The sequence below is a fragment of the Dasypus novemcinctus genome, chromosome 2, assembly GCF_030445035.2.
Source record: "Dasypus novemcinctus isolate mDasNov1 chromosome 2, mDasNov1.1.hap2, whole genome shotgun sequence".
NCBI classification, from domain to species: domain Eukaryota; kingdom Metazoa; phylum Chordata; class Mammalia; order Cingulata; family Dasypodidae; genus Dasypus; species Dasypus novemcinctus.
In genome coordinates this window covers 35,727,656-35,750,860 of record NC_080674.1, presented here as the reverse complement: position 1 = coordinate 35,750,860, position 23,205 = coordinate 35,727,656, and the positions used below count along the sequence as shown (strand labels likewise).

General features: G+C 43.6%; 1 protein-coding gene and 1 non-coding gene across 3 annotated transcripts in view; both read right to left on the bottom strand.

Annotated features, from left to right (window-relative positions):
* The window catches only part of NPR3 (natriuretic peptide receptor 3), a 74,058-nt gene extending 56,891 nt beyond the window's left edge, over positions 1 to 17,167 (bottom strand). Inside the window, exons 1-2 of one of the 2 annotated variants that reach the window (XM_004484628.5) lie at positions 16,198 to 17,167; positions 7,679 to 7,801 (exon numbers count right to left, since the gene is read on the bottom strand). In XM_004484628.5, coding sequence (XP_004484685.2) covers positions 7,679 to 7,801; positions 16,198 to 16,954 — 880 coding nt within the window. In that variant the 5' untranslated portion in view covers positions 16,955 to 17,167. The remainder of the gene's footprint in view (positions 1 to 7,678; positions 7,802 to 16,197) is intronic. The other variant, XM_004484629.5, reaches the window with a different exon arrangement.
* Positions 9,902 to 10,062, bottom strand: LOC111762210 (U1 spliceosomal RNA). The gene has a single exon (XR_002795380.1). It is a non-coding gene; the product is annotated as a U1 spliceosomal RNA (small nuclear RNA).
* Positions 17,168 to 23,205: the final 6,038 nt, after the last annotated feature.

Below are 23,205 nucleotides of genomic sequence, written 5' to 3'. Positions count from 1 at the left end.
GGAGAAATAAATAAAATATATCTTTAAAAAAATAATAATAAAGAAATAGCAGAGCTAGGTGAAGGAAAAGGGGTTAGGTGGTCATGAGAAATGATAATGACTTCAGTTGGGGTCATGGTAACTCCAAAGTGATTACAGAAAGCCCAGGTGACAACATCCTGCTGGCATTTAGGACCCAAATGAAGCAGAAAGAGGAGCGAGCACTAAAGAGAGTGTCTAGAGTCATTTCCAGACAGCTCAGCATGAGAACCCAGGGCTGGGCTGCTCTGGAGAAGAGAGTGCAGAGAGAGAGGGGAGAAGGGTTGAGCCCAGAACACTTTGGGAATGTAATTTTAATGGGCAGGAAGAGTAAAAAGCTAACAGAGAACCAAAAGAATGTTGTGTCACCAGAGCTAAGAGCACGGGGTTTCCAAAAAGAGGTGGATGCTAACAATATGGAACGCTCTAGAGCGGTGGCTATATAATCCAGTAGCCCTGCCCACCTGTGTGACTAACTTAAATTTAAATTTGTTAAAATTTATAGAGATTTAAAAGTCATTCCCTCAGTCACGCTTGGCACATTTCAAATGCTGAATAGCCACATGTGGCTAATGGCTCCCACAGTGGGGAACACAGAAGAGAACACAGCCATCATTCACGAAGTCCCATGGGATGGCGCTGCTTTAGAGCAATGGAGGCACGGTCTGAGGTAATGGTTTGGTAACGGCCATTGGTGACCTTCAGGAAAGCACTCTTGGAAGTTGGTAGGCACAAACATTACATTCTTAACGATCATCCTGAACAAGGGATAAAGATGTAGAGAAAGAGTCTACCAGTGAAAGGTAGAGTAGAAAAGGTGATACTTGGTAGCTGTTTCATGTATAAGAGAAAACAGATTTACTTTGCTTTGCTTAGTTTTGTTTTAAGCATCATGAAAACCCGAGCGTTCATTTAGAGTGAGAACATTTATGAAAGAGGAAGTAACCTGTGGGCACCAAGGCCTGTGCTCTGCAATCCTGTGACTGGGGAGCTGGTGCCAACAAGGGGTGTCCACCTTGAGGTAACCACGTCATCCTACAGCACCTGCTGAGCAACCGAGGACCCAGCACAGAGTAGACCTCCAATAAATTTGGCCTGAATGAGTGAGTCATCACAGATCTGCCCAAGAGGTAACTGCGTTCAACTGGACAGGCTGTGTGACACTGTGGCTTTTGACCTCTGGTGGCCAGTTAAGTGAGAGAAAAGCATGGGTCTCTTTGCTTCACCCATCCTCTCTAAATGACCAGTGTTACCTGTTGCCATGAGCTGGACTAGTTGGGTTACATCCATCAGGGATGGTGTATGCCCTTGGGCACAGCTCTCTACAGCTGCTTGGCCTATAGCATTTCACTGTTTAATCCTCATATTGACACTATGAGGGAGACTGAAGTGCAATCCCATTTTATGGATGAGAAGACTGAGGTTCAAGGAGATTAACACTTCCCAAGCTACTTGGCAAATACATGAGAGAAGCAGGATTCAAACACAGGCTGGACCCCAAAGGCTAGTGCCCTGCCTTCCCTATATTCATTCCATTCAGAGCTGGGAGCCTTCCAGCTCTTTAAAACTGCATGCACAGTGAGAAGAAAAGATGTAAAAAACAAAAGAGGAGAAAAGATGAGAAGGCAAAGGGCTTCAACACTGTTTAACAACCATTACAGTTGAGGAACTATGTGAGAATTCCTTTTGTTTTCTCTTTGTCCCAATGAGATTTTAATGTGCCTTTATCACTACATATATGTTATCTCATTAATTATTATCACATAATAAATCCCATTCCCTACCCCAGTTTTTCTGTTTTTTTCCCTTTTTAGCCAGCCACATAATTTAATTGATGTATCACCAATCTCTATTATACTTCCATCCTCACTTTGGTGTCCTTTGAGTTTTCAGGAAGGCAGGAAAGCTCTACAATAATCTTAATAGCCCTGGAATGGGGTCACCCAAATAACTTCCACCTAATTGACATTCTAAGAAGATAATTCCAATGGATGATAATGGCCATAGGTGCTATTACAAACACTACAGGGAAGTATCTCTCATCTTCTCTCTGAATGTTTCCTTTAAGTTATCCTTTCTATCTTAAATTCTCCCAAAATGTATAACCCACGGAACTCCTGCAACAACATAATTTGGGCAAATCTGATCTTTGTGTGTATGTGTGCTCACCAAACCCAAACAATCTGGAGATCAGTAAAAATGGACACACTATCAATATGGTTTTTTCAGGGTTTTGGGGTTTGTTTTCTTTTTTGTTTTCTTGGTGTTACAGGTGGCAACAGATTGAACCTGGGACCCTCCCATGTGGGAAGCAGGCACTCAGCTGCTTGAGCCACATCTGCTTCCCTCAACATCAGTAAGTACTGATCAAAATAGAGGCCTTGGGAAGCGGATTTGGCTCAACGGACAGAGCGCCTGCCTACCACATGGGAGGTCCAGGGTTCACACCCAGGGCCTCCTGACCCGTGTGATAAGCTGGCTTACAGGCAGTGCTGATGCACAAAAGGAGTGCCATGCCACACAGGGGCATTACCCGCGTAGGAGTGTGCCCTGTAAGGAGAGCCGCCCAGTGCATAAAAAGTGCAGCCTGCCCAGGAGCAGCAACGCACACATGGAGAGATGATGCAGCAAGATGATGCAATGAAGAGAGACAGATTCCTGGTGCCGCTGACAAGAATATAAGCGGACACAGAAGAACACGCACCGAATGGACACAGAGAGCAGACAACTAGAGCGGGGAAGAGGAGAGAAATTAAAAAAATAAAATCTTAAAAAAAAAAATAGAGGTCTTTCTTGGAACAGGTTTAGGGGTTTGGTGTGAGGAGGCACAGGGAGTAGAGGATACTAAAGGACTTTCCCATAAACATCTATTTGAGTCTTAGCATACAAAATCTCAAAAAAGTCTCTTCACTAATAACCCCGGAACTTTGGTCTAGGTCACTCTGCCCACCATATGATCCTCTTACTTTTAGTCCAATAAGGAAGGGTACTTAGGTTCTGTGGAAAATATAAACAGTTGCCTCCCTATATCCATTCTCCCTTCTTCCTTGGTAACAGATCCTTGAATTGATTTGGGTTAGCAGTGAGTCCAACTAAAAGTACACATTTTCCTGGCCTCCCTTACAACCAGGAGTAGCCAACGACACGCAAGCAGAATCTAAGGAGTGGGGCTTCCAGGAGAGCCCTTTGAAGAGGACCAATTCAGCTGGAAGGGTCTCTTTTTGCCTCGTCTTTCCCCCTTGGTCTTGCTTGGAACTAGGACGTGATCTCTGGAGCCCTGGCCACCATCTTATATCTCAGAAAAAGACGCCAGGTACTAAGGTTGAGGGAACAGAAAAACATAAGAAGCCTGAACACCTGAGGACATTATGGAACCACCTCAGGCATCTCCCATGTGAGGGCAAAAAAAACAAACTTAAATTTGTTTAAATCACTATAGTAGGGGTTTTGGTTATTTGTATGTACATGCAATTCCTAATGGATGCAGATCTTTAGAATGTATTTGGTAACAGAACATTTGGCCCTAAAACCACCTATAAAACTACCATCACACACACAAAAAGAAAATGCACAAACTTAACTTATAATTTTGAAGTATTATGTGCACTGGTTAAAGTAAAATAAGAGTAATAATAAATACTTCTAATATTTACTGTGTTCCAAGAACTTGGCTGTACATTTTACATACATCATCTCATTCATTACTCAGCCATAATGTAAGCACTATTCCTATCATGAGAAAAGAACTAAGGCTTGCAGGGATGGGCAGGGTTAGTCACTTTCCCAAGGGAACACAAATGGCCCATGACAAAGCCTCTCGGGCAGACCGGCACCAGAACACAAAGCCTGAGCAAGCATGCTGTAAAAAGGTGAAAGCGAAGCAGATATAATCACAATCATCACGGATACTTTGTGAATTGCAGAACACTCTGTGAACCTCTATGCAATTTAATTTAATATCAGCAAGACTTATTATGCACTGAGAAGGACACAGTATCACTTTTGTAGTAGTCTTGTCAAAAATGCATAATCTTAATCTAATCATGAGGAAACACCAGATAAAGCCAAATTGAGAGACATTTTACAAAATAACAGGCCAGCACTCATCAAAAGTGCCAAGGTCATAAAAGAAAAGGAAAGGGAAGCAGATGTCGCTCACGCAGTTGGGTGCCTGCCTACCACACAGAAGGTCCCAGGTTCAGTTCTCGGTGTCTCCTAAAGAAGAAGAGCAAGACAGTGAACTGACATGGTAGGCTGACGCAGTGAGCTGATGCAAAAAGATGCTGCAGCAAGGAAACACAAGAAGGAAACACAATGAGAGACACAACAAACAGAGAAGAGAGGTGGCACAAGCAATTGGGCACCTCCCTCGCACATTGCTGTTCCCAGGTTCGGTTCCTGGTGCCTCCTAAAAAAAAGATGAGCACATAACAAACAGACACAGAGAGCAGACAGTGAGCACAAACAATGAGGGGGTAGGGAGAGAAAAATAAATAAGGTCAATCCTGTAAAAAAATAAAAAAAAAAAAAGACAAAGACTGAGGAACTATCCCAGGTTAGAGGAGATAAGGCAACACAGCAACTAAATGTAATATGGGATATTGGACTGGATCCTGGAACAGAAAAAGAACATTTGGAGGAAAAGTTGTAACATTCAAATAAGGGCTGTAGTTTAGTTAGTAAGATTGTACTAATGCTAATTTTCTTATTTTGACCATTGTACTAAGTCATTTATATTGTGTATACATGAACTTTCCATATTATTTTTGCAGGTTTTCTGTAAGCCTAAAAATATTTCAAATTACAAAGGTGAAAAAAAATAAAGTCCAAAAATTACCTCTAAAAATAAGTTAGGTCTAGATACAGAGTTGATATGTTTCTCTCTTTCAAGGAATATTCTTATGGTGTATAAACTGTTCTAGAGCACAGAAAACAATGGAAATTGTCCTGCTTATTTTAAAACCAGTATAAACTTCAAGGGAAGAAAAATTCCATTCAATCTAAATCATGAATATAGTTTCAAAACTCTTAAGTAAAATACTAGAAACTTAAATTTAGCATTACATCTTTTTAAAAATCATCATGATATAGGGCCCTTAAGTCCAAGAATGCTTGGATGGTTCAGTATTAGGAAATTTTTTAAAATAGGTAAAACGCATGATAATATTCAACATCTGCTTCTGCTTTTTAAAAACATGTTTAATAAACTAGGAATAAACTAGGATACATTAACATCTACTTCAAGGCAATAAATCAGAAACTAAGGTATCACTGCTATTATTTAATATTATTCTGGAGCTCTTGTCAACGCGCTACGAAAAAGAAATTACACATTCAACTATCAAAAAGGAGGAAAACAGTTATTGTTATACGAAAATGATATAAAACCTGTTAGAACAGAAGATTTAACATGTGGAATGCTAGCAAAATAAATAAAAACAGTTTTTCTGTATAAAAACTGTATAAAATGTCACAGGAAAAGATTATGATCATAATAAAACAAAATATATATATAAAACACTTAAGAATGAACTCAATAAGAGTGAAACAGATGCAACTGAAGAAAACTAGAAAACTTTGCTTGAAGACAAAAAGAAATTGAAATAAATAAAATTAGAATGTTAAAACAAATCCTACCAAGGATTTAAGAAAACAATCTCATACATTGTTGCAGAAATGTAAATTGGTACAACCACTTTAGAAGGAAACTTGGCAATATTTATCAAAACTTTAAATGTACAAAACTCTTAACCCAGAAATTCTTCCAGAAATTTATCATATAGATTATATATATATACACACACACACACACACGAATAAATATGTGTGTACATGCACACACAGGGCTAATCAATATAGCATTGTTCTTAATAGCAAAAGGCTAAAAACAATGTAAATATCAAGAAACAAGGGACTGATTTAGGGGGTACATCAGCTTTATAAAATACTATGCAGCCACTGAAATCAAACAGTAAAAGAATATATAAAGGCAAAAAAAAGTTGTAATATAACTGGTAAAGATCAGGCTATAGAGCTAAAGAGTATGATCATTTTATCAAAAAAATACTTTTATTAAATATATATAATTTTTAAATCAGACAAGATGTACAACCTTCAAAAAAATTACCAATGTATTCTTATCTGGGTAGCACAATTGTAATTTCTTTTCATCCCCAAGTTTTTTCCATGTTTTCCATATTTTCTGCAATATGCATTGAAATTTGTGGAAGGATAAAAGCTTTATCAATTGTGGTTGAAAGGAAGTTCAGGCCTCATATATGTATTACACTTGTCCATTTATAATGTGCATTCACATGCACTGCCTCCAAATTATGCATTTCCCGTTACCAACTTGCAAAACTTGGAATAAACATTTTTCATTTTTCACCAGTCCCTACCACTATCTCAATGAACTCAATACTGCAGCCAATAACATAATTACATTCCATTTGGGTCAAGAAGTGAAACCACCATTCTGAGTAAAGGAGTGGGGAAAAAATGAAGATCACAGCAGCAAGAGGGACAAAATAAGGTGTTATCCTACCAGCCTCACATCTCCTACTTTTTCTACTCCAGGAAGCAGTGGTTATTTCTCTTTCATCAATTTTTCTTTTTCCCCATAAGAAGTGAATGTTATTATCTGCAGATTGATTAAGTGAGCCAGGATGACAGGGCAGGAAAGCCGGGTGAATGCTTTAAAGTTTAGATCCTGCTAACTATATCCTGTCAGTGACAACTGGGAAGTGGAGCTCAGTATAAACATGCCATTTGTGATATGCACACTTTAGAGTCCCCTGGGAATGCCTCAGCTTCAAGCAGTCAACGGAGAATCTCTGAGGAACTGAGCCATAGCCCTGTAGTGTCTACTTCACAGACAGCCCTCACCACATTTGGAGGGAAATGTTCTGAACTTCTGATCTTGAGGACTTCCTTAAACACTCTCCATTACCAGAGTACATCCCCACATCCATTTGAAGGAACTACATGCTTTAGATCCTCTACATCGGTGATCCCCACACTTGCCTATATAGAGGCTTAAGGACAGTCATCTGCATAGAAGCTGGGCCAGGAGTAGTTTTCAAATTTTCTTACTTCAAACGACAGTAAGAAATTTATTTTACATCGCAATCCATTAAGCAAAGGTATATGCATGCATAACTTTATATTTGCAAACATACAATTCTATTAATAAAATAAAAGGCTCGTGAAACATTGCACAGGCTAAGTGTGGCACACGTTGACAAGTTCTACTGTATTATGTCGGTATCTTCTATTCTATTCCATTCAATTAAAAGTAGAAAAAAAATGCTGCCCAATTCTCACTAAACTTATTTCAACAGTCCAGTATGGTGGCAACCTGCAGCTGGAAAAGCCCGGGGCCAGGACTCCTTCTGACCTGGACTCCGTATTTGGAGAGCTAGAGTGGGCTGGGCTTAAAGCCCTTGCTGTCACTATTCAAGCTCTCTTTTTACCCTCCTTGCCGTCTCAGAGGAGGAAAGCTTGAGAAGGCATGAGAAATCGTGGGAGTGTCCAGAGGCACAAGCCCCTGCAATCCTGTTACAGAAATCAAATCCATTCACCCAACTCAAATCAGTGCACTTTTCTCCCAAGCCCTCTGTGACACCTCAGCCCTGGGAGGGGAGACTGGAAGGCGAGTTACCGTATGAAGAGCTGTTGAAGAGTTCGATGTTGAAGAAGGCGTAGTCCCCGCTGGTCATGCCGTGCCTGTGCGCCGCCAACATGATGCTCCGGATGGTGTCGCTGCTCGCACACAGGATCACGACTGGCGGAGGAAGAACAAACAACGCATGAAACTGCCTCTTCACACAAGGCAGGGGAAGCTGAAGCCCCTGGGGCCGCGGGCTGGTGGGCAGTTCTGCCAAGGAGTAGGTATTTATACACCCCTAAGATGTCTTCTCATCAATTACTTCCAAATGACAAAGAGGAGAAGACTCATACAGTGGAGAAACCTAGCAGAGCCCACCTGACCACCGGAGGGATGGAAGCCACATCACCTAACGATAGGGACTCAGGAGCCTCGGAACCCAAACGACCACGCCGTAACTGGGAAGCAAAGCAAACCCAAACTGGGGGACAGTCTGTAACATAACTGGTAGCCTATACTCCTTAAAAATGTCCATTTCCTGAAAACTGAAACAAGCTGAGGAAACGTTCCGGAAAAGAGAATGCAATGTGGATCCCAGATTGGATCCTGGACCTTAATAAAATGTTTTACCATAAAGGCATTATTGAGACAACAGCCAAACTTTGAATAAAGTCTGCAAATCCGATAAAAAGCAACTGCATTTGCCTTAAAGTTCTTGTTTTTCATAATTATACTGAGGTTATATAAGTATTTAGGGGTAAAGAAGCATGATGGCTGCTGCTTTCAAATAGTTTAGAAAAAGATAGCAATGTTTGTGAATGTGTATGTGTATATGTACATACACAGAGACGGGGAGGCAGGAGTTTTAAAAGAGAGCTTGAGAATGATAAAGGAAATGTGGCAAGATTCCTGTCTGAAGTCTGGCTGAATGCTATATGGGGGTTCTTTGTACTTTCTTTCATCTTTTCCAAAAGCTTAAAATTACTTCCAAAAATCCTTTATACTGTATGAATTTTGAAACATTATTCTCAGGCTATCTCAACATACTTAGGGAATAATTGCTATTCTAGGTCCGTCTCCCACGTTGTGTCCGTTTTATCCACATTGCTGGATTGGAGAGACTTTAAGCAGAACCAGAATATCTTTGCCTATAAAGAGCAACACGGGCTGGAGTGAAGCGGGGATTTGGCCAATAATCAGCTAAGTCGATCGATGTTGATGGCCAAACCAATAATGTGCACATCTCTGTCCTGCTCGCCGGGGTGGGTCCTGTTTGGCCTCATACACAGTGCAAAGGAGAGACCCGACGAGGCCTTGGGTGCTGTAACCGCGTTATCACCATCCTCGCCAGCCCTCCAAGCTGTGTATGTTCTTTGTAAAAGCACGGGTGCTGAAAGACGTAAAACAAACTTCAGGCTGTGCCAAGGCTGCCTTGGCAACCTGTGTGGAGGACTAGGCTCTTGTTGACGTTTAGTTTACTGCACACGTTAATTCAGATGTTAGAACAGAGCTTTGACATTTCTAACTACAAAAGGACTCGGTGTGCGAAAGCTCTGGAGAGTAAGAGATACAGTTACACACCAGGGTTCAGTAGTCAAATTCCAAGATGCCTCTGCAAGGAAGCTTTAGAACACCTAATTACTGATTATTACCTACACCCTTGTTTTAGCTCTGATTCTATTCTAGCCGTTTAAAGAAAAATAGCAAGGTATCCCACAAAGCGGTCAACATAGAGAAGACAAGGGGCCGAGGCTGGAGAGATGCAGCGTGGATTCTCAAAGTGGGGCCTCTAGGAGGTCCCAGCCCACTCCGCTGAGCAGCCCTCATCACTTTTTGAGCCATTATTCACAATCCAGGATCTGGCTCTCCACTCAAAGACAAAGAACTTGATTCTGTCAGCAAAGAGAGAATAGTCATTGCTTGGGGGCAGATTCCCATTCACCCAATTTAGGTATTTTCAAATAAACTGAAATGCAGTTGATTTAGTAGGACCAGGACAGTCATGACCACGTTTGCGTCAACGTGATCTGTGCCTGGGCATGCTAAGTGAGCAACCAAATTATACATAATAGGGTCCAGGAGCAAGCAGGCTGCATGCTCAGGCCGGAGCATGAGCTTCTCTCAGTCCTGCATGGACTCTGCCCAACACTGGCCTCTGTGGTACTCTTTTATTATTATTAAATTCCTGGTCACTCTCCTTCTCTCTATCCGCATCACCACCATCATAAACCCCTTCTGGCACATTCTATTTTTATATTTCTTTTTCATTTTTTAAAGGAAGGGATAGCAGGAATGCAGCCCCTCACTGCCACTAATTATGCAGTGAGTTTCCCACACCCAGGGAAATCACAGGGGTCAGCATATCTGGAGTGCAATGGATAAGCTTCACCCCAGGAAAACCATGAATGATCATGGTATCTCCACTGCCAAATAAGTAAACACATTCTTTTTTTCAGACATTAGTATCTGTTTAGATTGAGAGGCCCGGGATGACATTCGTCTCTCCAAGAGACTTGGCGTATATCAGAGCTCATCCATTTGCGTTGACCATGTGGTTTAACTCTCAGGAGGAAACCCTAATTTCCAAGTTCACGTGTGGGAAGTCAGAGCAAGCCCTTGACGATGCTAACAAAGCAGAGTGCGGCACCCGTCTGGGTTACGTTCCTCAGGCTCATACCGTTGTCTCATTCAGGCCTAATTCAACAGCAGCTTGCCTTTAGAAGTCTATTAAAAGATTTAAAGTCATTTTCATCAAAACAACTTTCCCTTCCTCCTCATGTTTCATCAGTTGACATAATAACTAATTAAATTACATACTATGATACTGAGCACAACTGGCACAAACAGATTTGGGAACAACTCTTGGAAAAAAAGTGTACAGGCAGGTCAGAGCACTCTAGCTGCAGGTACCCCACAATGAGGTTTAGAGAGGAAAAGGGTAGAGCAGCTTACCCTGCATGCTGCTAAGTGAAGGCCCATTAAGACAATTTCTCTTGTACTTGAATATGTTTGAATACATAATTTTTTATCAAATGGTTAAACTTCTAGCACAGGAGATAATGTGATTCTAAATCTCTGGATAGACTTTTCTTCATTCTACTCTAGATTTTCTGCCTTGCCAAAGAATCTGTGTTGTCCTCCACCATCTGCTTCCCACATCTTCTGTAAATGGTTTCTCACTATCGCAGGACATTTTTGGCATCAGAGAGAAGTGCAGAATGGGTAGCTATAGAAATCAATCCAGGGAAGCAACAATATTCCAAGTCATATATCTGAGTTAGAGGGGATATCCTTTCCCTAGTTTCTGTGTGGAAGATTCTAATAGGGTAACAGTCCTCATCTCTCAAGGTGCCCTCACTTATTCTTTCTCAGGAAAAAAGGAATGAATTCTTTGATTGGTAAGTCTGGAAGAAAAAACTGGGCAAATGGACCCAGCTCTTTATACCTTCCTCTTGGGGATATGTCTGCAGAGAACAGTGGTCCTTCCAGGACCACTTTCATCACGTGGCCAGGGGTCTGCCCAGGAGGGGATGTCTGCTGCTGCTCAGCACTACCTGTGGCTTGGAAAATTATGCTGACTAATTTTGGGGTGCAGTAATAACAAGCAGGCCCTTTGGAAACAGATCTAAATCCATGCTCTCCAATAGGTTTTATCAATAATGAAAATGAAATTTTCATATTCTCCATCTGACCCTTATACCCATTTTCTACTTAATCCCAAATTTAGAAGGGAATGAGGGGTGTATCACTGCATGGAAGCAAAGCAGGATGTGCTGTGCAGAAACTGAAAATATGATCACAGAAATGAAAAATGAAAACTCAACTGTAATTCTGGAAATAAAGTCAAAGAAACATCCAAGCAAGAGGAATTAAAAAAAAAAAAAAAAGGACAGGTGATAAAATAGGAGAAAGGGGATAAGAAAGGAAGAGGATTGACCCAGGAAGTCTTACATTCAAATAAACCAAATTCCAGAAAGAGAACAGAGAAAATTAAGAGGATAAAATTATCAAATTTTCCCAGAATTGAAACACATATGTGTCCAGATTGAAGGGGCCCACTGAGTGCATAAGGCAAAATACTGCCACCAAAACATATAATAATAAAATGTTAAAATATTAGGTGCAGGGGAGTAGGTGTAACTCAGTGGTTGAGGACCTGCTTCCCATGTACATAATCCTGGTTCAATTCCCAGGCCCCAGATTTCCAGGGGGAAAAAAAGGGGTCAAGAATCCAAATCATTCAAGCTTCCTAAAAGCAATGCTGGAAGTTAGAGGACTTTGGAGCAATGACTTCAAATTTTGGGGGGAAATTATTTCCAACCTAGAATTCTATAATTATGTATAAAGGTAGGATAAAAAAATTGTTCAGTCACGAGGGTCTCAAAATTTAGCTTTCATCTGTCCTTTCTCAGGAAGCTCCTAGAGGATGTGCTCCATCAAAACAAGGGTATAAACCAAGAAAGAGGAAGACACAGGGATCTCACACAAGAGGAGGTAGCAGGAATCCCCAGAAGGATGTTGAAGAAAGAACCCAGAGTTACAGCAGTGCAGCATACCTAGAAAATATTCAAATTGGAGCAGCTCCAGGGAAGATGAATTAGTTGTAAGGATATAGGAAACTAAGCAGACAAACAAAATCCAGCATTTTTTAACCCCAAGGAAAACATGGAGGACAATAAATGAAATGTCGCCATAGCAGTCTATATGACTCAGCTGTGGATGGCAATTAGAAGGTAATAACAATGATACTGCATACCAAATTAACCAAAAAGTTTGACACAACCCTAAGAAAAGGATGACTGGAAGGAAAGATTCTGTGTGTAGTTAGCAGGTAGTAGAAGAGAACTCAATCATCATTTTCACTGGGATGGTAAGAGATAAGAACTAAAACTAAAATAATCAAAAATAGCATGTTTTTCAGAGATAAGTAGGTAAATAACCAGAAACAGCTATAAGAGTTGAAAATGGCTGTCACTGGGAAGAGAGAAATGGGGGTGTGGTGTGTAAAAGGCAGGAAATTCATTTTCCTAATAAGACCAGTGTGATTTTCTGACTTTTAAAAGTATATACCTGTACAACTAGCTTTAGTAAAATAAACTTACTAAAACCTAAAACTTATTTTGTATTTATCATGAATTCTTCACTTAAAAATTCTGCTCATCAACCACTTAGTCATTTACCCTAGACTAATTCTAAAAATAAATGACTCATCAGTTATTAAATACTATTATCTCTGCAGTCGTTAGGCACACCCAGATTAATGACATTAACAAAGGGATAACACTACAGTTCTTCATACAAAAATGTTCTTGGGTAGAGTACCTCTAGTTTTGCATCTGATAAGGAGTATAAACAAAATAACTGCTAGTTTTTATTACTTGGAAAAACTTTTTACTTGCAATTTTTAAAAATATCTTTTAAAATATCTTACATATGGAATATTGACGGCAGTACTTGACCAGCTGTACAAGAGAAACCATTTTAAATAGATTGTTTTTTAAAAACAATATATACCTAGGTGTGTGTATTTAGGTGACAGAATATTTCTACATTCTTATTATTGCCCTAAAATGAAAGGATAATTAGCGTCTCTTCGTTTTTTCCACAGTCCAGCACACAGCCTTGTGAAATTTTAATCATTACTATTTGACACGGTGGCATTGTTGGTTTTTACCCTTTAAGAGATCCAAACATTCATAATCTGTTTTAAGGATGAACTAAGTCAAATAAAATGCTTAAAATGTTACCTACTGAAAAGAAGGAAAGAAAAAACTCTCTACCTTAGTTTCGTGATATTTAATATGGAATTTTCAAAGGCAAAAATATTGTCACATTTTTACACCTGGGTAAGCACAAATTGGCACCCCTGAATAACAACAGCTCCAAGAGGCCTGATTCTAATCCAACCTCACTGTTTCTCAAAGGAAGACTCTCAGAGAAGTTAAGTGCCCTGCACAGGCCACACATCTGCTAAGTGGACAGGCAGAACCAGACATGTCTCTCCTACCCTAGGCATGGTGTCATCTGAGTAAAGACGATTAGCATCATATATAATAAGTACAATAAAACCTCACAATTACTTAGTACTAAGTATGTATCTGGCACTGTTTCAGTGAGTTCCATGTGTCAGCTCATTTAATCCTCCCAGCATCCCCAAAGATGTGGGTGCTTCTACTACCCCCACTGTACGTGAGGAGCCTGAGGTTCCGAGGTTTTCACAGGAGCCCAAGATCCCCCAGCCAGTGAGTGGCTGAGCCAGGACAGGCATTTTGGAAGTGAAACAGCACAGCCCACGTTCTGAACTACTATTTAACACATTAACTGCTTATGATGAAGTAATGATGACTCAGTGTGTTTGCGAAAGATCCCCTGAGAGCTTTATCATGCAATTTTCGCTCCTGAGAATAAAGAATTTCTGTAATTTTAAAAAATGTTTTTAATTTAAGAAATGGCTTAATGGAGAAACTATTTCGTTTCAGAATTCTGAAAATCTGCAAAGTCAATATTGGAAATATATATAAGTAAAATACACAGGTCAGCTGATCAAACTTTCACCACTAAATCCAGACTTGGAAGGAAAAAAAGGGGAGGACTTGGGACCATCTACCAGGCTTTGGAATTTTAAAAAATCATCATCATCATAAGCCTGCAGCCTCTGAAGTCCGAGGCTTCTGATCAGCCCCCAGCCCCACCGGGGAACTGCGGCCTTTCTGCTCCCTGGCCTCGGCTCAGTCTTGACGCTGAGGGGCCCCATGATTGTGTTCTGTCCTCATCTGTTCTGACAGGTCCCAATTCTCAGGCCACGTGCGCGGGGTCACCACCGGCGGTGGGACTGTAACGGCAGTGCCAGCACCAACGCGTTGGCAGACCTCCGTCTCCCCCGTGGGGGTTCAGAGTTGACACACCCTTGGGAGTCTCCAACCCTGAACTCCTGGCCCTAGCAAGCCGACCGCTGAAAAAGGAGTTTCCGGGGTCCAGAGTAGCCCAAGGTCTGCAGGGGCTTACGGTGACCCGGGGACAGGAACTGGGGAGAGAAGTGGACGTGGATTCCTCGCCCGGCCTGGCGAGTCCACTGTCCCTGGACACAAATGCCCTTTTTCATAATCAGGAAAGCCGGCGCCCCGCCTGCTTGGCTGGCAGGGTTTCGGCGCAGACAGCCTGGATTCCGGACGCTCAAAACTTGGCCACGCATCTCCAGTATCAACACCTCCCGCCTCTTCGCTCTAAGGGGTGCGTTCACTCCAAGTCAAAGGTGAAAAAGTTGGGGAAAGGACTGGTCACAGCGCCACCCTTGGCGCCTCTGCCCATTCTCACCTGTTCCCGAGGCCCCTAGCCTCAGGTTACGCTGAGCCTCAAGGCCAGTGCCCAGGTATCCAGCCGTTATACATCGTGGACGAGCCCCGCGGCTGGCTAAGCCCGGCTCCCCTTTGGTCACACACGCGAGGTATCGGGGACACGGGTTGCCCGGCCGGGATTACACTGCTGACATTCACGATGCACATAAGCACGGAAAAGGGGCAGAGGCGGGATTCCCACGCGCTGTGCACACCCCATGCCAGACGTGGGGAAGGAGGGAACTGTGCAATGTTGGGATCTCTGCCCGCCTTCCCTCAGAATCTACTCTGCAATAAAATGGGTAGCACAAAGGGGTTTCCGCGGTTCTGTGTCCGCGACTACCCGTTTCTCCTCCTGATACTTGTAGCCACAGACTTCAACCCCAGCCTTAAGCTGTTTGTCCAGCTTGGGTACGATTAAAAACTTCCACAGACCTGAGGCGAAAACTTGGGATGGGGGCGGGGGGAGGGGGGAGTGAGCACGTGGAAAGGCGGTTCGGCACAGAAACCCAGAAAACTCGCTCTGGGCGCTTTAGAGACACAGATGCCGAGCGCGCCGGGGGAAGTGAGTGTCGCCTGAGTACAGACACAGCAAGGCATTTTTGTTGGAAACCACAAAAGCTCATTTATAAGGGACCTGGGAGGCCACGGAGAGGAATGAGAAGGGCGATACAATGAGCCTTTAAAAGAAACCTGAGGTCTGTGGCAAGAGCAGCAGGGAAACCCGGCGACCCGGGCTAGCTATGCGCTGCACGCCGGCTGCAGCGCGTCCGCAGACGCTTCCGCGCTGTGAGAGGGCACACGCCTGGCCCCGGCTGGATAACAAGTTCTTTCGGCCTCTGTACACTTGCACGCTTGCACACCCAGGTTAAAGCATGGCATGGGGAGTGAGCCCATAATCGCCAGCCCGACACCCGCAAAGGGGAAACGAATAGGAAAAAAACCCAGGCGATTTGACCGCACCTGTCGGACCTAGCCCACGAGAGTGGCGAGTCCAGATGCCCCTCCCCCAGGCTTCTCTACCTCCCCCAGACCCTTTATGTACTCCCCTGGACTGGGGTGGACGATCGCTTAAAGTCGGTGGCAGTCTGTGAACACCGGACACGTCCCCGCGCGCGTGCCCTCCCGGGGTCCTCAGCGTAGCAGCGAGCAGTGGGGTCCGCAGAGGGAGGAGCGGGTGTAGGAAAACTGCGGAGAACGGACAGGTTAGGACCGGGCTTGCGGCACACTCCTGCTCACCTCGCTCACTGGCCTGGATGTAGCGCACAATGTCGTCCAGGTCTAAGTCTTTAGTCTCATCGAAATTGTAGGCGGACGTATGCAAGCCCTCCTCTTGGAAGACCTCGTGGACCCCCTCGAGAGTGAAGTAGCAGTTCCGCTCCAGCTTGTCGTCGCTGTAGATCAGCGCGGCGCGGCTCCACTGATGGTGGCGGAACAGGGCTAGCATCATCTCGCCCATCTTGGCGTAGGCAGGCGCCACGCGCGTGAGGTGCGAGTACTCGGTGTCCTTATGCTGGAAGCCAGCGGCCAGTGCCCCGGCCGACAGCATGGGCAGGTCCCAGTGCGACGCAAGCCGGGCCACGGGTGCCGCCGCGTACTCGCACACCGGCCCTAGGATGAGGTCGGGCTTGGCGCCCCGCGCCGCCGCCACGCGGTCCACCAGGCTGAAGAGCGCACGGTTGCCGCAGTCTGAGTCCTCGTAGGCCACCTGGAAGCGGGTGCCGGCAGGCAGAAGCGGCCGCCCGGTCCCGTTGCCCTCCACGCTGCGCAGCGCATACTCGATGGCTGGCCGCACCCGAGCCAAGGAGAACAGGTAAGAGTCGTCCTGGGGCAGCAGCACCAGCACCTCGATCTTCTGCGGCGGCAGCGTTTCTCCCAGCCGGGGCCCGCCGCCGGGGCCCGCGCCCCCTCCGCCGCCACCACCCGTGCCGCCGGCCAGCAACGCCCAGCCGAGCCAGACGCTCGTGGAGAAAGTGAGCACCAGCGGGGACGGCATCGTGCCGCGAGCAAGCGCCTGCCCTCGCCACCGACTCGCCCTCTGCCCCCCACCCACCCTTTCTCTCCCCTCTCCACTCTTCTCCTCCGAGGTCCCTGCGCCCCCTTGGGCGCCCAAAGAAAACAGAATTACCCCTTCACTAAATCGCCAAAAGAGAGGAAGAGTCCTTCTCTGCAATGTCACAAGTTTTGAAAAAAGAAAAAGAGAAAAAGTTCACCGGGTGTAGTAAACCTGTGCGCCTGCATATATTTACATATATACTTATAAATAAATATATATATATTCGCCCTCCCTTTATATATACTATTTTGCTTAGAGGTGGCTTCTTATTTGGGCGTTGCTGAGGTTGCTTTTGAAAGCGTATTTGTAAAAGAAAAAAAGTTAGACTTGTCCAAGTGCTTGTAATTGACGGTGCATCTCCCTCGCGTTTGATCTCATTGATTCGCGCCGGTTCCTGGAGCCATAGCCTGCGTTTAAATAGCGTGGCAGCGGCGGAGCGTGTTACCACACATGGCGCGCCGAGGCCGGGCTTGTATTTCCAGCGGGTGGGGTGGGTGGGGGTGGGGAAGGATGGGGGCTGGGCTGGGGGAGCCTCTCATTAAAATTCTTACATCAGGGCTCCTCCCCGCACCCCTTCCCTTCCCACCCCTCCCTGTCCCTACCCCCATTTCCCCGCCACCCGCCTTTTCCTTAAAGCCGCAGCCGCCCACGTCTGCACGGGTGGGAGCCCCCACCGCGCCGGTGCGGCGATCCCCACCTCCTCCCCGCCCCGCATACCGCAGCGCTCTCGCTAGCTCCCGACTTTCAAAAAAGAAATGTGTTCGAAAGGAAAGAATGCGCGCGCAAACACACATACACATATACACAGGCACAATGTCGTGCGAACACACACACACAGGACTGGTACAGAGGGTGATCCTAGACATAGGTTATTATCCGTGCAAAATTTCGTATGTTCCGCTCACTCTCACCTCTTTCTCGCTTTGGCTACACTCTGTCCTGACGCGCGGACTTTTGGCGGGCACCCTACCATCTCGGCCCCCGGCACAAGGTCAGCGAACAGGGTCCAAGGTCCCGGCGCAGACTGCTAGATCGCAGACCCGGGACGCTGCCGGCGCCCGGCTGGCACCAGCTGCCCCGCAGCCTTCCTCTCCCCGCCTGCGCCCGCCCCCTCCCTCCCGAGTCGCACTGGTGCGAGGGTCCCCGTGAATCAGCGCGCAGAACCTTCGCGGGTCCTCTGCGAGCAGGAAAGCAAAACTTGTTGCTCCCAAAGGCGCGGCCGCGAGCGACCGGTTCGGCTTCTGAAAGTGGCCGAAAGCTTGAAAGGCGTCCTCGGGGCTTTGCTAAGCCAGGTAACTAAATAAACAGACAGTCCTGCCAAAACAATCTCCCGAACCTCGCCGCCTGGGTACGGGGCGTGCGGTCTGCTCCAACGCGCGCGCTCGGAAGTCCAATCTCCTTTCTCTGCTCGGGGGCGCGCAAGACCCTGTGCTCCCGGTTCTCTGATGCCGAGAAAGGTCCTGCACCGGAGACACAGTTCTGCCGCTGGTCACAGCCACAGTAGCAGTGGAGACAAGGGTAGAAACGGTCGCGGAAAAGTCGTTGGCCAGAGGTGCCTCGCCGAAATCCTCCGCGCCACTGGGCAGGTCCGAAAGGAACTTGACCCTCTGACCGTGATAACACTGAGGTCGTTTGTAATGTGGTCGTGTTACATTGGACGAAAGAGTTCAGACCCTTAACCCGCGAAAAGTAAAATAAGTTGAAAATGTTTTCAAATGTTCTTTCATTTGAATGGGCGTCCTTGTCCACTAATTTCCATTAGTTAGACCAACGCCCTCTTTCGACGGAAACCTGCAAACGACCGGTAACCTCCGTGCCACCGCCCTAGGCGCTGCATTTTTTAACTCCGAGTCCCTTAAGTGTTCTGTCTCTCAGTGTGACCGTGAGAAAGCAAACTGGGGTTTCCCGAGGTGTGGAAACTTCAGACCTCAGTGTTCGCCGCGGTTACTAGCACCCCCCTTATGGGTCTTTCTGGCCCCATAGTTGTAATTATGGGTAACGCTTCATCTTCTGGGTCATTTAGATTTCAGATTATGCGCAGCGATTCCTGATTGTAAATTAGAGTTTCTAATGCCTGGGAGGGCTTTTATTTATCTAACAAGAGCTACTAACCAGTAGCAAAGCAGCAGTCTATAAAAAGTTTAATTCCACAAACGGGGTAATCCACATATACTGGAAATTGAGATTTAGAGCCTCACAGCAATTAAATCCTTCCTGAACTCCTTGGAGGCCAGGCTTATGGAATCATAGGTTTAATATAAAAACAAAAACAAATACAGCCAAATCCCCAATTCCAAGGGTCGTAATGGATAACTGGTTGCCAGGAGACGTGAAGGAACACGGGTTTCCTATTACGCCCGGTTATGCCCTGTGTCTGGGGAAGCCCGGCCAAGGGCCATATGATTCTGCACAATGTGTGGTGTGGGCTTTTTTGGAGATGCTGGGATTGCAGCGGCACGGGGCGTGAATGCCTCTTGGCTCCCAGGCGCTGCCCAGCCTCCCCGGGGGGTCAGGTGCAGGGCAAGGCGTTGACGTTTGGGTGAGTATCGCCACTTCTCCGAGGCCTTTAAATGGGAGCTCTCAGCTTCCAGCTTGTCACTAAGGGCAGCGACAAGATGAAGCTGTGGAAGGCAAGCGCCCCCAAACTAGACAGTGGAATGAGAAAAGAATGTCACTGCTCTTGCTGCTGCCCTAATACCAGCTAAAAATTTCCAACACGCGGGAATTAGGATATATAAAGAAAGTTTTTCCAAATGAAAATAGGCACAGAGTTACAGGAAGACCTACCAAGTGATATAAGTAGATGGACTTTAATGTTATGGGTTTGTTTACTTTCCATTCAATTAGTTTTTTTCTCATGCAGCCGAAAAAAATCTGTAAATATGGTGACGTCTTAGGGCTGGAAGAGCCTTTAGAAGTCTCGCGGCCTCACGTTCTTTGCTCTCCAAATGAAGAACTGAGGCTCAAAGAGTATAAACGACACGCCTAAATACCTCTTCATCCCTCGAAAATATTTTTCAATAGGACTGGATTAGAAATAAAGCACACACGATTTATTATACTGTGTAAAAGAGGATTGGGGGCAACGCTCACTCTCACTTAAGGTAATAACATTTTTGTATCAAAATTTTAACGAGGCTTGGAAGGTATAGTCCACAACAAAACCGAAAGTTAGTAACAAGTCATTTTATAATAGAATTTTTGCAGCACCTTAATCATAAAGATGAACCAAAACAAGAAAGAAGGGGGGAGGGGATTGAAATAACTCATCCCTTGGGCTCAGTTTTTAAATATTGTTCCTTTCAATTCCTTAAAACACTGAAACAAAAAACAATTAGTACTCTTTTTTTTTAACATTCAAAAGAATGCTAAGATTTTCACTGAGTGCATCCTTTCAGTGAGTTAAGCAAAGAAAAGTTACAGGAATGTCCTGCAAAATAAAAGAAAATTAGCCAATGGAAACTACTAAGTATTTTATAGGATCTGGAAATGTGTTTGTTAACCTTCATAAGCCATGAGTTTTTTATTTTTTCTAAAATAATTTAATTCTGTTTTCCAGAAATGAAATGAAGCCATTTCATTACATTTTTCTTTGAAAAATGTATTAGGAATGCTGTCAGAAGAAAGTCTTCTCCACCAGTTGTAGCAGTCTATAAAACCCCTCCTATCCCTCAAAAACCTAACCCACACAGATTTTTAATGAGAGACTCTTCTTCCCAGTAGAACCAGCCCAGGGGTCACACTAAAGAGCATTCCCCAGGAAGCCTGTATTCCACAAAGAAAATACCTTCTGGGGAGAGAATTGTTGAAAACACACTTCCCCCTAGAGGCAGAAAGGATGAAAGAATATCACACATTATTCAAGAACTACTTCAAGTGTCCACTAACGGTGGAATGAATGAATGAATTCAAACCTCTAAAGCATATGGCTTATGTATATCTTGTTTCCTGATCACAACAGACTTTATTTAAAATGTTTCTTTGATAACACTGGCTTCCCTAGGGGAACTCTTGATATATAGGCCCTGGATTCCCAAGTGCTAAATACCTAGGCTATAAAATCTTGAGCCCAGGGTTTAACACTCTTGTTCAATTCAGCAAGCCCTTTTAAATATCTATAGTGGGTCAAGGACAGTGGTGTTTTACAGCTTGAAGCTACTGTGAGAGACAGTCATCTGTTTTGTTTGGGGATATCATTCAACCAGTTATATTTAAATCAGTGTGATAGGTAATCATGCTACAGATTTGACTGTTAAAAGCATGACACTGAGGGGGGTGAGGGGTATATGGGGACCTCATATTTTTTTAATGTAATATCAAAAAAATGAATAAAGACCAAAAAAAATGACGCTAAAAAACATTTTCCTGGTCATATTCTATCATATTATTGAACAATTTCGACTCTAAAATGATCAGCATTAGACTATAAACACCATGAGGACTGAGATTATTTTCTTCAATGCTGCATTCTCTCCCTCAAGAATGATACAGCAGGCACTTAAAATTTTTTGTCACCAATGATTAATCCAAAGAAAGCAAAGATTACTATTAAACAGGATTTAGAAGAGAAACAATGATGCAATGAAAGAAAAAAGAGGTAATTCAAAGAGAAATTAAATCATAATCCAAATACAAACTTCTAAAATCACAATTCTTGGAGTATTACCATATGATCCTTTTGGATTTCTCATTATACAAACAACTGAGGACTCCAAAGATCCTAAAAACACACTCTTAGCATAGTAATTTATCAGCACTTAATCATTCGTACTTAATTCTTGATCATTACCTTGATAATGAGAACAATACAGTTTCTGTTAAAATCTGTGCATTATGTTCTTTAAAATGCTATGCGCAAGAATTAAAGGTGCTGAACAAAATATTTGGTACTATCATGTGAGATCTAATTTATTTCTTTCCAGCAAGAACATTCCACTTGGTATTAAATTTTGGATAGCTGATGCATGAGACTAAAATAGAATAGAAGGCTGTGAGGAAAACATTGGGCAAATTCGTGACATTTGCCCTTTCATATTTTTGGTAATCATGTTATGACATCAAATTTCAGGCTGACATTAATGGGGAAAACATTCCATGAAGCTGACATTGTTACACTTCAATTGTTGGTAACTCCTTTGACATTAAATGTTCTTCCTCACCCTTTCTCCATCCTAAAAAATATTCTCTTTTCAGCCTTTATGTTCTTTTTCCCTTTACTAGCTGCCTGGAAGAAATGGTAAGGATTATTTTAAACTGAATCCCATTGTTTTGCAGACTCTTGGTAGTCTTGAGGTATGACATGGAAATGACTTTCTACTTGTGCAATTTTTCAAACACAAGTGTATGTAAGTGTACAAATTTTCTCAAATTATAAATCATTTGTATTTTAGTGAATGACTGGGTTGTTTTTAACCTCAGGTACAAGTTTTTGAGTTAACCACATCTTTAATTCTTGGCACACTCTCATTATCAGTCTTGTACAAGGTTCTTTTATTTCTCCTCTTCATTCCTCTCTTCACATTACTCTTACTCCATAGGGTCCTCTTTAATGTGTTTAAAATATGTTGTGGATATGTCTGTATCCTTGAAAAGAGTATTTCTTGTGCATGTATGTGTTCCTCACACATAGAAATTATGTTATTTCTTATTTTCACACAGAGTAAGACCACAGAAACAGATGAAAATTCCCTAGAGACATTCAACAGATTGGAGCTGGCAGAAGAAAGAAGCAGTGAGCTTGAAGATAAGATAATTGAAACCATTCAGTCTGAGGAGCAGAAAGAAAAAAAATGAAAAATTGTAAACAGAACCTGATATTTGTGGGACACCATCAAGCATACCAATATACATATGGTCTCAGTCCCAAATGAGAAGAAAGAGAGAAAGGGACATAAAGAATATTTGAAGAAATGATGACTGAAAATTTCACAAATTTAATGAAAGACATTAATATACTCATCCAAGAAGCTCAACAAACTCCAAACGGAATAAACCCAAGTAAACACACATTGAGACATATTATAATCAAACTTTCAAATGCCAAAGATAGAGAATTTTTTTAAATGTATCTTTTATTTATTTCTCTTCCCTCCCCCCGCCCCGTTGTCTGCTCTCTATATCCATTTGCTGGGTGTTCTTCTGTGTCCACTTGTATTCTTGTCAGCGGCACTGGGAACCTATGTCTCTTTTTG